General features: G+C 37.2%; 1 protein-coding gene across 1 annotated transcript in view; it reads right to left on the reverse strand.

Annotated features, from left to right (window-relative positions):
- Nucleotides 1–16,468, reverse strand: part of LOC107757707 (ras GTPase-activating-like protein IQGAP1) — a 63,474-nt gene that overhangs the window by 18,170 nt on the left and 28,836 nt on the right. The window contains exons 3-10 of the mRNA XM_016575264.1: nt 6,245–6,401; nt 6,071–6,148; nt 5,820–5,896; nt 4,071–4,138; nt 3,578–3,691; nt 3,216–3,394; nt 902–989; nt 642–805 (exon numbers count right to left, since the gene is read on the reverse strand). Of these exons, the coding sequence (XP_016430750.1) occupies nt 642–805; nt 902–989; nt 3,216–3,394; nt 3,578–3,691; nt 4,071–4,138; nt 5,820–5,896; nt 6,071–6,148; nt 6,245–6,401 (925 nt within the window). The remainder of the gene's footprint in view (nt 1–641; nt 806–901; nt 990–3,215; nt 3,395–3,577; nt 3,692–4,070; nt 4,139–5,819; nt 5,897–6,070; nt 6,149–6,244; nt 6,402–16,468) is intronic.

Here is a 16,468-nt window from a genome sequence, read left to right on the forward strand (position 1 = left end):
GAGGAAAAAAAATTAACTTAAATGATTTTAGCAAATGGCTGCAATATAACAAAGAGTGAAAAATTTAAGGGGGTCTGAATACTTTCCGTACCCACTGTATATATATATATATATATGGACAGTTCTGTAGTATCTATCAAGGATCAAAGGTGTTATTAATTTATAATAATTATTTTTAATTAATTAATAAACATCATGAGTTTCAGCATCACACACACAACAAAAACATTCAAGAAGAAGATAGATATATTCACTATTAGCTCTAAAAACCCAAATTAGCTTCAGTGAGAAATCATTATTAATATCTATAATTTGATTACACTGTTTTAGGATTCAGTTTAGTGTTAAGTAACACAAATCACTTATAACCAAGCATTTGATAGAAGACCTCTCAGTGCCATTATTGCAGGATAAACTGTTATTGCTGTTATTATGGTTACCATGACAAGCATACATTTCTGCTGAGCCCTAGGGTTTGTCACAGACGTGCTGTGATAAGGGACTCTCTGAGAGCAGAATTACACTACTCTTGAAAAGAGACACCTCACTATGCATATGCATTTCATATTTAGAAGTTCAAAAGGATGGTAAAAAAGTGTACCAATCTGAGTACACTACCGCTGAGTAGCAGAACCTGTTACCTGCTCCTTCTGCTCTCGATCGGCCAGCAGCTGTTTGAGGTACCATCCCTTGTTCTGAGCCTGCACTGACTGCAGGCCTAATGCAGGGGAACGGAGAGCGTCGTACAGCTTGTCCTCATCACCACTCAGTAGGGCCTGTTCTGCTGAATTCAATGCTTTGGTCACTGAAAAACAACACAAACGCAGAGAACTCAGATCACATCGATCATCAGCCTCAGAAGAGCACAAGAGCTGAAGGTGGACATGGCTGAGGTGCATACAATTGACTTTGTTGATGTTTCCCTGGATTTCAGCATGTGTGAGCAGCTCATCGTAAACATCCCTTTCAGCCTCAGCATTCTCTCCAATCTATTACAAAGAAACATACATTTATACCATTATCTTCATACTTTTTTTCAATTCATCCACAATGGATAGGACCAAATCTAAAACTATTAAAAAAATGTTTTCATTAAATGACAAAAGCTGAAAAAATATAATAGATGAAAAACGTAAATTTAAAGCTGCAGTCCGTAAGTTTTGCCTCTTTGTCGCCATCTCTGTTTGAAAAACTGCAATTGCAGCTATTTGCGGAATTATCTTCCTTGTACGGCTTGTGCAGCGGCACGGCTCCAGCGCGGATGAATCTAATGTGTGGCTGTCAGTCACCGCACCGGTGTGAATACTGCACTTTGTATTCAAAGAATCTACATCTTGAAAGTATGACCCAAATAAGAGTTTTCACTGGAGAATGTCATCTGAACAAGTAAGTAACAACTGCCACTTTCAATTTCTGTACAGTCTAATCTCAAACGGTCATACCATTTGAATTTTGGTTTTGACTACGGGTGAATCTCCAGTCACTGATGAAAGTCGTTTTGACCTTTCTGGATTACAATTCGCCATTTATTCCAGCTGCTTTGAGAAAAAGCTATAAACGATCAGTCACCTGCAGCATCCTCACGTGCGATATAGCATACTAGCCAGGACAACTTCTTTATGTTTACAGAAGTGAGGTAATGACGCAGCGGCGTGCTCGAATTTCCCGCGAAAACCTACCCGTACCACTCAAATTAGAAAACTTTATTACAAGCTTACCGTTGTGAATCGAGCTAAAGTAAGGCGATAGTTTTGAACACTGGCTGGTTATGTACTTACTCAAAAATTTATTTTGGATAATATTTAACCAAAAGTTACGGACTGCAGCTTTAAACAAAAATTTTGCCTTGCCAACTACCTGAAATAAAATGAGTTGAAGTACTAAAATTTCGAAAACTGAAAATAAATAGAAATATCAGGGGGAAAAAAACAAATAAAAAGGATAAGCACATAACAAAATGACTGAAACGTAAACTAAAAATTATACTAAAATGAAAACTAAAAATAAAAGCTACTTTAAAATATCAATAAATACTATAAAGCACTGTGTCCACCAAAGTGGTTTTTCCCGAGGCTAGCGTATTTTTTCAACTGTTTTCAATGGGAGTGCCGCGTTTTTTTAAAATGCCAGGAGCGTGCCGAGCACTGAGCATCTTTTCCACTCTGAGCACTTGGGCGTTTTTTCTCGCCGCCGAGTGTTGAAGAATGTTCAACTTTGAGTAAAACGCAGCGCTCATCACTGTCACTTTTTAGTCAGCTGACCAATCACAGTGGAGGAGGGGTGGAACTGACCAACCGTCACACCCTGCTTGTACTACGACTGATCTGATACAATGGAGAAGTTAATATTGCTTGTCTCCGAGTATTTATGTCTTTACCAGATGGAATTGCCAGACTACCATATTATTATGAAAAATAAGGCTTGGAAAAACATTTCATTCGAGATGCGTCTGCCATATTACTTCAGCGGATATTCCGTATCATAGCAACCACAGCGTCTCAACTGAAAAAAACACTGCGCTCTGAAGCGCTCACAGCTGGGCATTTTCAGCAGAGTGCCTGTCGTTTTCAGCTGGCTAAAAACGCTTTGGTGGACACACGGCCTAATAGTATATATAAATAACACTGAAATATTAAATAGGTTTTAACTGATTGGACTACACAAAAAGCACTCTAACACTTACAGTTAGTTGATTCCAATACACAATTTAACAAAGATTTTTGCTAAGCTAAAGACGCTAACAAGAACAAAAACTACAAAGCATACATAAATGTTGGGTTAAAAAGTTCATATTGCTTATTTGTTTAATTATTTATTAGATGGGGTTGTTTTTATTGATACTTTGCAGTACCGAATAAAATGCAAGCATGTCTACTGCATATTTTCAGTGATCTTGTCGCAAACTACATGCACAGGTACATGCCATGTTGCCTGAATTTGGACAAAATTAGTTATCTGACTATGTCAGTGAAGTTTATCGAAGATGGTAGACAGAGTTGATGTTGACTATAAATTTACATGTATTTTATTTAATAATTATGCTGTCTTCTGTTTAGAACAGCCTTTACATCAAACTTCTGATGCCTTAATGCTGACTATTTAGGCAGATAGTGTGGGACAGTGTTGGATAGTGTGTACATATATTAAAATACACCCTTAGTTACCCAAATATAAAAAATCTTTTATTATAACTATCTGTAGAGAGAAGTTCGTACTCTCTTTCGGGAGTTGGCCACTTTCTCAGTCTTGGCCTGGAACAGGGTGCCCTGGTACTGCTGGGCAGCGCTTTCATCCAGCTGCAGTAACATGGCGTTTGGGTTTCTCATGGCAGCTAGAGTGCCTTCAGGGACTCCATGGTCAATGGCGTCATTGATGGCGATCACAGCAGCGTGCACTGAATCATTGCAACAGAAGATAATGCAGATCTTTTGAGCTCAAAGCAATGTAAAACAGTAATTACCGTGCTGTTAAACTCTTGGCTGTTAAGTCTAGTTGTTTATGTTTACAAGCGAAGGAGTTGTGCCAAAGTGCCAAGAGGAATTCGACTTTTAAAAGCAGAGGCTGAAACAATGCTCACAGGCTGCTTCGTCCACTGATAGCTCGTTGGCCAAAATCCCACCAATTTTGCTGAATGCTGGCATTTGAATGTTGTACTTCTCTAATTCAATCTTCATGTTGTTAATCTCCTCCTCTGAAAAGACAAAAACAACACGCAAATAAAAAAACAAAATTGAGATTATTCATCTCAGTGGAAAGTGTTCTGTTTGCTTTCATTGTTTTCTACTGTATGTCACGCTTTAATAAGCATGGTAACCTTTTGGAAGGTAATCTTGGCTTTGCATCTTTCCTTGCTTTGATGTGATTGGCTGGACATTGCTCTCAATAGGTCTGATAAATAATGTTTTCCATTCATGGACTTGGCAGGCAGTTTCGGGCCAGCCAAAATGGCAGGAAACACTCATACAGTTGATAGTGATTTTCACATTGACCACGGCTCCCGGGAACAGGGGCCTTTTCAGCTATTATTGTACAAACTCAAGCTTTAGTATGACTACAGCGAGCTGACTCACCTGTGAAGGCGACCTTGCCATACAGGTCTGTAATCTGGGGCGCAAGGCCAAGTTTAAACAGGTAGAGGCTGTTGAAAGAAACAGAAAGTGAATATGAGAAACAAAATTCCCCGGAGGAGAGCTATCCTATTCTATAGATGTGTGCGGGAAAAGACACTACTGCAAAGGGATGTTATCTTCATGGCTTTCAATTTTAAAGGGGTCATATGATGCGATTTAAAATTTTTCCTTTCTCTTTGGAGTGTTACAAGCTCTTGGTGCATAAAGAAGATCTGTAAAGTTGCAAAGACTAAAGTCTCAAATCCTGTTATTTTTAGCAGCATCATATGACCCCTTTAACATTCATCCCTTCATCAATATCAACTACAAAGACCCACAACTGGATTTAGTACCCCTCACCCCACGCCAGACCCCTGCCAAATTCTCGCCCCCTGAATACTGCTATTTCCTGTTTCTGAAGGCCAGATTTATGGCCTTTGGGCCCAGCATCAATTCTGCATTGAACTGGAATGTGAGAATTACAAACAGCAGGATTCTCTAGCCACATGTTAAGTGCCTCAACAGAAACCAGAACAGGTTTCCTCATTAATTCTGAGATGAGTGTAGATGCAAATCAAATCTGCCCAGCATCATAACCGTTGCACTTTTATCCATGATTAGCTTTATTTAATAAAAAATAGAGTCTAAATAAAATAGAGAGTTTAAATATGCATATCGTGCTTAAGTTGGAGAAGCTACTTTGAAACTGCAAGTAGTTAACTTAAAGTAGTTATTTACATGTATTTATCTGTAGCTGTAGGTAGCAGGTATTTATTTGCAACAAAAAAAAACAACAACAAGGGTGACAGACCTTACATTGAACACAAAATAATACTAAATACAACTAATAACACTAAAAATGCCCTAATTAAAAAAATAATTTTGCTCAAAGTGATCTAAACTGAATAAGACTTGCAACATAAATCATTCATTTGAACAGGAAGTGTGAATGTAAAGACTACCTAATGAGTCACTAAAACGGATTCATTTCTATACTACCATTCAAAAAGTCTGGGTTCAGTACGTTTTTTCATGTTTTTAAAAGAAGTCTCTTATGCTCACCAAGGCTGCATTTAAACTGTTTTCTATTTTAATATATTTAAAAATGTAATTTGTTCCTGTGATGGCAAAGCTGAATTTTCAACATCATTACTCCAGTCTTCAGTGTCACATGATCCTCCAGAAATCATTCTAATATGCTGATTTGCTGCTCAAGAAACATTTCATATTATTATCAATGTTGAAAACAGTTGTGCAGCTTCATATTTTTGTGGAAACCATGAGAAATCTTTCATAACACTAAAAATGTCTTAACTGTCAATTTAATGTTTTTCTTTTTCTGATTAAAATTCTTTTCTTTCCAAAAAAAGAAAAAACTTACTGACCCCAAACATTTGAATGGTGTTATATGTAAACGTCCCAGCACTACATAATACATAAGAGAACCATGTAGGATAGTTTAAATAATTAGTATAGTTTGTAATTAGTGCATGCAGAACTGTGGCAATAGTCAATGTGACAGACAAAACAGAATTTTGTTACTGAAAAAGCTCCACTATTATGAACTCAGCTGAACTAGTGTAACAAACATATATAAGAAAAAACAAATAGTAGTAATAATAAAAACTTAATTTACTAGCAACAGTTCTTTTGGTTAGTTTCTCCCCAACAAGAGATTTGTGAATAAGCCCACAGTGACATAGTAGTTACCTGAGAGCATGTATGCAATAGATGCAGCGGGGCATGTTCTTCCTGTCGTAGATGTCTGTTGTCTCAGGATAGAAAATCTGACAGGGAGAGACAAGAACATGTATTTTGATTAGACTGAATGCAGAATTGTTGCCAAACATGGGAAAGAAGTTCAGAGGCAAGCTCTATCATGTTAGTCACTCAATAAAGCAGAAGTAATGCTGCTAATGAAAGAAGCAGGCAGACTCGTGTTCACCACCTACACTCCTCACCTTAGGAAGGCCCTTATCTGTCATTGCATTCAGCCATTGGATGATATTGTCTGTGTGTCTGAAATGGAGCCCGGTGGCCTACAAGTGGGACAAAGAAGAAAGCAACAAGTGAATCCAAACCATCTGCTATTTTCATATCAGTGCTTCTGAAAAGGTTTTAAACTTCAGTCTTACCTTGTAGCGTGTTTGTTCGCGGTCATAGATCTTTTTGAGAGAGACCACATTGGGAGCAAAGAAGTTTCCCAGCTTGGCCAGGTACACGCCGTTCCTCAGGCCCTCCTCCAGCTCAGTGGTGGGCGGGAGATCCTCATTTAAACACGCTTCAATCCATCTGAAACATGAAGACACATGGCATATTCAGCAAGGCAATGCACACTATTGTACATGATGCAAGTTTTATACCCAAGGAAGGCAAAAGAGCCTTTATGTTGTTATAAAAGAGACATCGTGTTAGACTGCTTTATTATAATGCACTTGCAGTGCTTGGCACAGTTTTCAAATACATCTGAATACCTTTATATAGGTTAAACCTCTTGGGGACGTACTCAAATACCTTAGATCATCTAAAAGAGCCAGTACAAAAGGTGACACTCATGCTATGAAAAGGTGCTCTTCTTCATGTGTTATGAGGTTTGATTACAGGAGGGTTTTGTCCTAAGACCAACAAAATATACCAGCTAGTTATTGACAACATTCTCCTGTACATTTCAACCTGCTGAAGCGAACAGAAAAATATTCCATGAAGGCCAACAAGTGTTGTTTTAAAACAGAAACAACACAACCTGACATACTTCATATATTGAACATCTGGAACACACGGAAAACACAGAAAGCAGGAACGGAGATGGAGACAAAAATTTCTTGCTCTGCTAAGGTTTGTCGTCCACTTGCAGGACAGATGGATGACGCAACAATAGATCATGATGCAAATTTACATTACCATGGAATTTCCATGTCATTTACATAATGCTAGTTGTCTGCTTTGCAAAGGCCAATTTTGTTTGCTTTAGAAAAGCAGCAGGCGCTTCAGTTTCTTAAAGTCATAGTTCACCCAAAGACGACAACTTGAATCACCTGAATCACTTTTTTCTGTGTAGAACTTTTGAAGAATGTTCATACAATGAGGGTGACTGTGACTAGGGGTTTAGCTCCAAAAAGGATGAAAAGATATCATAAAAGCAACCCACACAACTCATTCAATGTCTTCTAAGTATCCTGAAGCCATACAATATCTTTGTGTAAGAAACCGGACACATCATATTCATATTCACATTGAAAGGAAGTCAATGCACATGCACAAATGAGATTTGAAAACTACAGCAGAGGGGAAGATTATCTGTAAAGAATGATTTAGCTTTCTAAGTGATGAACACAGAAATGTATCGTATGAATTTAAAAGACATGCTATATAGAGATGAATTTTATGGGGCTTTTTTGGACCTTGTCACTGCATGTTTTCATTGTATGGGAAAGAGCGAGTGAATATAATTCAATGTTAATCTTATGATTCAAAGTCATATAGGTTTGGAATGAGATAAGGCGGGGTGAGTAAATTATGACAACACCTTCACTTCTGTGTAGGCATGTGACGTATAAAGTTTTCATATCATGATAATTGCTAAAACTTTTATTACGGTTTTTAGTATTATCACAGTGTGGAATTGCATTACAAACACAGGTTAAAAAGATAAAAGATCAACTTTAATAACATTTCCAAATAACAAAATGAACATTTAACATTTAAATACAATAAAGCAAAACACAAATTAAAATGTGAAAATGTGTAACTGTAAACAAATGTTTGAAAATAATTATCAAGTATGTAGGCATTTGCTGTTGTCTGATAAACACCATAGCAAATACAAAAATCTGAATTGCTGTTTGAATTAATTTTAATACTACACTCTGAACACTGTCTGTTGTTAGGATGACAGGATATTTTAAGCCGGTCTGCCTCATCTAACGCTCATCAATGTCAAAAAGTTCGAGATGGCCTATCAAATCAAAGAAGGTGGGCTTTACTGTTCACAAGTGTCGAGCATGAATTCCAGTGCAGTGCTTTGGTTATAATGGTAAAAGAATGCAAGGTAAGATGCAAGTTGTCAAATATGAAATGTTTTACGATAACTGCTTTAAATAGAAACTTTTTTTTTAATGGTTAAATAAGGCTCACTGAGCTCTGCCAGACACATGAGGTGCTGCCTCTCTCCATCTCACTCCACTCATCCCAGCATTCAGAGATGGCTTTGGCATGCCAGTGGACATTAAGAGGTGACAAAGGAAATCTCAAGGGTCCATATTTGCCTGCCGTACACCGTTCCACACGGGGCCCGCCGGATGCATTATGAGCCTGCAGGGTTTCTTCACTGCCTTCTTTCTTTTCTCTGACCCGCTTTCTAGCTTGTCATCCAATCAACATTCTCATCTCAAATAACAAGCAGATTAAGAAGAGGTGTCATCAGAATCTCTGCTGCCAGAGCGAAAAGACTATTTTTGCAATAGTTGGTACTCAGTGTTCTCGCCATTTCACAGTAAGCCTTGCTGGACCGTGGATTGGCATTCCAAAGCTCCTCAGCTCTTGAACTCTTCTTTCAGGAATTGGCTTCTCCTTCTGACCCCAGTCTATCATTTTGTCCCACTTGAAGGGCTGCAAACCACTATCCATTTATTCCATGTTTAAAATTTCATTTTATTTCACCACCACAAAATGCTATTAAGCACAATACATAATCCAAAATGAGGTGGAAATTACATTGTAGCAGGCCCATAACATTGAGGGGCCCAAGTCTTGCCCATGAGTTAGAAATGGTCAAATTGCTGGTCTGCCTCAGAGATCTAACAACACTCGTCATTGTGAAAATGATTGAGAGGGCCAATCAAATCAAAGACACGGTTACGGCCTTGGATAACAATACCTATACCTCTACCTGATCTGTGAGTGCCCACACAGGACACATATTGTTAGCAGCAGCCTAACAACCTTCATTCTGCCTCTCATCTGAAAAACACTCTGCAATGGTTCTTTGTGATGGACATGCCTGCACTCGTGCACACACAAACAAACACACACACACGTGCGCACACACACACAGAGAGGAGACACACCCAAGTCAATGCTATTAATGGGCCCTGAGAAGTGAGAATGACACTAAATAAAATCTGAATTCCATTAATAACATATATGAAACTATTCATGAATGCAATCTGGAGACATTTCAAACTTAAGTCAAAAATAACCGAGACTGTAGCTGAGAATGTGTAACAGTATCTACTACAAAGGACTTCCTTTCAGTGTGACACAGAAAGAATAAAGCCGCACAGTTCACAGGTCATTCCAATAGGAAGAGGTGAGAGTGAGCTCACTGTCTTCCAAGGAAGACACACAAGGGCTTTCCGCTCCTGTTTTGTAACACTCCAAGAAAAATATTTAAGGGGTCATATTGTGAGAACATTAAATCAAACTGTCCTCATGTTACATTTTCCCTGATCTTTTGGAAAAAGCTTGAAGCAGGACTGGATGATACACTGAATATTAGCAATATTATCACAATAATTTTGTTGGTGACATAAAATTAGGGAATATTGTGAACATTGCATAAAATATCAAGATATACATTTTAGCTATATTGCTTAGCCCTAGTTTAAAGTGCTATAAAACAATACTGTGACTTCCTCTCCATTACAAAAATAACATATTTAAGTCTATGAAGTCAGAAAATTGAAACGTTTAACACATGACCATCCACATTTTCATGACAATGACACATAATCAAGTGTTGAGATACTTGGGCCACCCAGTCACAGTGTGGTAATGAAGGAAGAGAAAGAACAGATACTGTTATTCCTAAACAGCAGATTAACTAACAGTTTGAGAGACAGATTTCAATGCAGATGTTGTGATCCTGGGACAGTGGATGGGATAGTTAAAAACTACACTGGACCAGACTCATCTGTAACCCATCAATGCAGTTCCACTTGTCATATGTGAAAAGGGCATTATATAGGAGCCTTAAAGTCACAGCAACAAAAAACAACACATCTAATTCCAAGAAAGAGAAAGAAATTTCAAAAAAAATAAAAAACCTTAACCTTAAATGAACATAAGTGAGAAAATTTAAAATAAGCATGATAAGACACTTTCAAACACAATCACAGGACAAAATACTCATTAATAACTATGTATCACGTATCAGTAAATATATCAGTAAACATAATTTTGGCTGGGACTCAATGGATATCAACACATTAACTGCACTTTTTACACGCTTGGTTTTTGAGCGCTCACAGCTACAGACCACAAACAGTCACTTCCTCACTCATACAAAAAAAAAAAAAAAAAATTCAAAGGCAAACTCCTAGACAGTTACTCCAATCAAATCACAACACTGCGTGAGAGGGCGGAGCCTTTAGAGGGAGTCATTACAACCACTACTACAGCATTTGAGTTTACAGGCAGTTACAATTATGCTCATAAGTTTACATTTCCCCTGCAGAACCCATGAGATGTTTAGCATTTAAAGAGAGAGAGAGAGAGAGAGAGAAATAAAAACAGTTTTTTCAGTATTACTCTGAAAATTAAAAAAGATTATCCCATAAAACAAAATAAGTTATTACAAATTATCCTGTTTAAAAGTTCCCTTAGATCTTAATACGTTTTGCCTCTCAGCAAAACTACTTGCAATTTAAAAGTTTGATTTCAGTGAGACTAGCAATAATTTCTTTATTTAAAAAGCCATGTAAACGCTTGAGTTCATCTGAAATCATACCCATCTTATTTTGCAATGTCAGACAAACAGATCAAGAAAATGTGACTGTAAATGTGACAAAAAGTGCACATTAACAATTGGCCACAACAGGTGACCACGATGTGCATTTAATCCTCCAAATATTCGATTACACCTTGTGTCACATATATCTGTGCTGCGTCCCAATGTGCCTACTTATACTACTCCCTTAAAGTATGTACTCTTTTGGTGAAGAAAAAATACACACTGTTGAGTGTGTAGTAGAAGAGTAGGCAAGCTTTGGGACATACTATCACGTCACGAACAATAAATAAATATTTTTTACCATGTTAAATGTTGATTATTAGTAACTCAAACCCTTTTTTGTAAACCTCTCTACCTAACCGTCGATCGCGCGCATCTGCCACGTTTGTAGTTTTTCTAACGCGTTTTATTCGTTTTTGTAGTTCTGGACCGAATCCTTCGCCAAAGCGCAATGGATTGTGGGCAATTTTAGCCATTAGAGTGTGCATGGATCCACACTTCAAAAATCGACCTGAAATATTAGACCACCCGGGGACTTTTGGCATACTCTTTTCAACATAATATGCTTTGGGACACACTTATTCTAATCTCACATACTATTTAGGATGGATAGTATGAACATTGGGACGCAGGGCTGGACAGACCGATGAAAAATGTAGATCTACTTTGGAAAACCAGCTGATCCCAGATCTGTTATTAATAAATATGATCTAAATATTAATCTCAGTAAAAACAGACTATGCCATGAAACAACCAGCTGTACATGTTTATTCTAGCATCTGCACCAGTTCAGATGGGCAAAGCACAGGCAAATCAGTGGTGGAGCTTATCTGACCACATTGAAATATCAGACTACACTGAGAAAGGCACAGGCACACCTACTTTCACTCAACCTTTCTCAGCAGTGTTTCGCTATGACCGCAAAAACTAAAAGTACTACATTTCGTCTCATGTAACCATTAAAAACCATAATCAAAAAAGATTGGATTATGGGAGAAAGATAAAGAAAGGAAAAGCCCTGGCACAAGAAAGAGAGCATTTCACAGCATGCAGTAGCCAATTGCTCCATTACATGCTCAGATGCAGTGGAGGAATTCAGTGCAGGAGGACCTCCATGATCAGGTGCCAGCCACAGACACTCACAGACTGAGCCTATTCACCTCTCAACAGGAAGCCGCTGTCTGAAACTCACTCACCCCGAAACACCCCCATGAACTGCTTCATGTTTGCCAAGTCTTCAACTGGGTCTTTTTCAAGCTTAGAGTTTTAACTGCTGACACATCATACATACCACATACATTTGGGGAGAATTGGGGAACTTAATCCACACTGCTGCTTCGAGTTATTAAGCAAGTTATTAACAATTTGCATCTCTCAGATAGCATACAATCCTGAATTTACTTTTATTACATAGCTTATGGTGTTTTAACGGTCAAACAAAAAAAAAAATGTCAAAATGCCCATTTTGGTGAGTATTCACATAAACAGTAGAGATAGAGATCGGAAGCGTATCAATACATTGGCTCTGTGCATCAGGTCTTAAAGTGACAGCAGCCTAATAAATCTGATGAGGTCTGTTTCCTTAATGTTAATCAAACAGCAAAAGAAAAAATCAGCATATAATTTAAATAGCTATGCAGTGTTTTATTTTACATTTGATTCAGTTTCGTACTTAAATGCTACTCTTGAATAGAAGTAGAAATTTTCTTATTTTAATAACAAATACAAAATAACAAAAATTTATGTGAAATAAATGAAAAATTACTCGTATTGTGACATAAGATTTGTCAAATCACACCAGAAAGTTTCCAAATAATTTTGTCTTAATTTCGAACAGTGTATTTAAAATCCAACCAAACATCTTATTGTTAAATATTTAGCTTCAAAAAAAATGTTTGTGCTATATTTCTTAGAATATCAATGCAAATATCACCTATTTTAGTTAACTAATGCAACGGCATTCAATCATTTTAAGTGCTTACGTGTCCTCACATCCAGGTTTTGGGGCCATTATAAGCATTTGGAGCAGAGGAAATGGACCTTGCGGCCAAAATCTCCAATTTCCCAAACATTACAGACAAGCTGAGGCACCAAAATGTGGCTGTGGTTTTAAAAAGAGCGGTCTCCCCTTCCTCATTTTAGTGTGTGACAATGGACATAGTGTGTGCTTGTTTCATTGACATCACAGCTGCGACCCAGGGATCAAGAGATCCTGTACAATATTTGTTTCAAGAGGAAAAAAAAAAGTCAAAAAAGACAAATAATCTCACTCCCACATATTCTCACAGAAAATGTTGGATAAAGCAACAACTAGCCCTAAGAAGTCCAAACTAAACATGCGTCAAAGAAATATACTGAAGGAACTTCAGATTGACCGGTCAAAGAGTCATCGTAAAAATGCTGACTAAGGTGATCATTCTCAAAGTCAAAGCAAAGTGGACGCTGCCATTTTCCTGGGAAAAGCACCTGTGAAAGGATTGGTGAGGGAAAGCAGCGTGTAATGAAGGGTGGGGCGGCCAAACACAGAGGCGTGGGCTCTTTCCTGGCCAAACAAGGGAGAGGCTGTAAAATGTGTGAATGAATGAGAGCCGTACGAAAAGCAAATCACATAATGAACAATGACCTCATGTTTCTGTAAAATGATATAAATATATCAGGCAGCAGCAGTTAGAGTGTGAAGTGTCATCGGTTCCCCTCCCTGACACCAAAGGCATTCATTTTCTCACCATTCACTGCTGGCATTTACCGTCTCACCGTCGTTGGCAAGTGATTTACAGGTAATTAGGCGTTCAACAGATCGCAGTTGATCCGTACAAACCAGGCCCCTTGGTTCGGCATGCATGTGATTCACGGATGGCAAAGTTGAACTATTATTGAGTGATGCACAGGTTTCTAAGTCTTGCAAATTTAAACATTCAAGCAATTTCTTTTCTCTTTTAAAAAGTAAAAGAGAACTCAGTTCAGTACTAAGTACACAGTTTACTGAACACAGAATTCAGTTCCCTTTGCGCTTGAATGGACACAGAAACAAAATTATATCAAAACACCTGTTTCGACAAGTATTATCATAAACACAGTCTGTTATGTCTTAAGTGAAGCGAACGCAAACAGAAAAAGAAATTGGATGTGTATCATTATCTTAGATCTGTGCATTCAGTCTTAAAGTGACAGCACCCTATAAATACCTTCTGCTGTCCTTGTCATTTATGTTAATCACAACAAAACACAGCTTTAGCAAAGATTAATCTATATTTAATTTATACAGTGAACACTATTAAGTGTAATTTTATACTTAAATACAATAGAACAAAGTTACAAATAAGATCTAACAGTAAAATGTAATTATCTATCCTTAATTTGTGTATTTTTGTTATTTTATTACTGACTGTTCGACTTGTCATTAATAATGTTTGAACTTTATTAGTTAGTTTTTGCTGTGTTACATTTTACTGTTAGATCTTATTTGTAACTTTGTTCTATTGTATTTATCTATCCTTAATTTGTGTATTTTTGTTATTTTATTACTGACTGTTCGACTTGTCATTAATAATGTTTGAACTTTATTAGTTAGTTTTTGCTGTGGTACTGAAGTACTCAATTCTGTAAGTAATAAATGGAAAACAAAGTTATATTTGAATTTCATTTCTGCGATAAAATGTTATAATTCTTTTTACATAATATTTACTAAATTAGAGGTAAAATTGGCAGTGGGAATAATATTTTAATAAAACAAAATATTATTTAATAAAAAAAAGTTTGTGTTTTTTTTACATATTTCACATACAGTACACATTGAATATGGCAACATCAAACTGGATGTAGCACAGCATAGATTGAAATCAAAGATTTAAAGTTGCTCACTCATGTGTGTCCGGTGACAGCTGAACTCTCCGGTCCACATCCAATTCTCACGGCTCGGATATTCCGTATGGAAGGTCCATCACACACACAGTACACACGTTTTTATGCAGGCAATGGACACAAGATCTAACAGCTGGATTCAAAGTTTATAAGGTTTGTGGCATTAAATGTTTATTAGACATTTAAAGAAGTTTAAGATGTGTATTTGCTGATGTCAACAGTATATGAAAAAATATTATAGCATTTAAATTTCAGTTTTTAGACAGAACGATTAAACAAAGACAGTAAAATAAGATGGCTCATGCGAGCTCATGTGCATCTGCAGGTGGTTGATTCTTCCCAGAGCTATCAAAATAATAAAAGTCCTGTTTCCGACACTTATTGACCAAACAGAAAAACTTATCAGCCAATGTCCATAATTAAAACTGCCGAATATATCGCCTTGCCGATATATCGGTTAAACACTACTCATGCAGTATTTAGCAGTGCTGCCACTGCAGCCATGTGTTAAGTACTATATACAGTGGAGTCTGTACAGTTATTCAGAAATATTCTGGGTAACATCCATTGATAACATCGGTGACATGCAGGCTATACTCACAGAACAATTCCACCGCATCCTTCAGTTTGAAACAAACAAGAAACACGTTTACAGTAATTCACTTGCAATGGATGTCTAAAGGGCAAACATACTTTACATTGAAAATCAAACTTCCGGTTGAGCCAAAGAAAACAAGCTGCATGATGCATGACGATAAAACATGGTGGCTGACGCAGCATCGCTGACACAATGAAACAAAGCCACCTCTTATACAGAATTTTAATATCTGCTTATTCTAATTCTGCTGCCAGGCAGAGCAGACATATTTTACTACGGCTTTTATGTACAATCTTACAAAGAACTGAGAAATGAACCAACTTAACTCGCCAAAGATGGCCCTTACACTGCTGTGGAAACACTGAGATGCACTGAGAATCATTTTGGAATCAGATAAGGATCATGAGGTGCCTAAATATATATAGATTTTTTTAACTAAGGAAGAAGTCTAAATCAAGAGCCTGCCACAGATGCTGTCCACAGATTTAAAAGTGTAAATGAAACAGAAGTAGCGACAGATATTTTCTTCTGTATTGTGAAGTACATTCAAGTGCTGTCCAAAAAAAAATAAAAAGTGTGGGGACTTAGTTCAATTCATTGGTTATTGATTGGATTTTAAGATGTTGGTGTTGCACTCAAAAATAAAATTGAGTTTGCAGTTGATTAGAGAAGTACTGCATACGTCATCATAGAGAAGTCTGTCGTTTTCACCGGAAAATTGAGTTATGACATTTTGATTAAACATTACAAGGTTTAAAAAAAAAGGAAACATATATAATGGTCGACCGATATATCGCCAAGGTCGATACATAGGCCAATATTTGGCATTTTTCAAATATCGGCATCGGCCGATAAGTTTTTCTGTTTGGCCGATGCGTTCGTGGCGGGACTTTTATTTTGACTGCGCTGAGAACGGCAGCGCCTGAACACACAGTGTTCACATTCTCCCCCTTGTTCGCTGTCGTCGTTAACAGTTCTGTCCACGGACAGAAGTCTGTCTAATAATCAGATAGAACTGTTAAACACAGGAATTAAAATGTATACAAAAAAGTATTATAACGATTGCTTTTATATTGTTAGTAATAGAAAGGCAAACATTATAATACTTTCTCGTTTGCTGTCAGCATTCAGCAAATACGCATTTACATCATTTAAACAAATCTTTGAATG

Source organism: Sinocyclocheilus rhinocerous, unplaced genomic scaffold, assembly GCF_001515625.1.
Source record: "Sinocyclocheilus rhinocerous isolate Xijiao unplaced genomic scaffold, SAMN03320098_v1.1 scaffold252, whole genome shotgun sequence".
NCBI lineage: Eukaryota > Metazoa > Chordata > Actinopteri > Cypriniformes > Cyprinidae > Sinocyclocheilus > Sinocyclocheilus rhinocerous.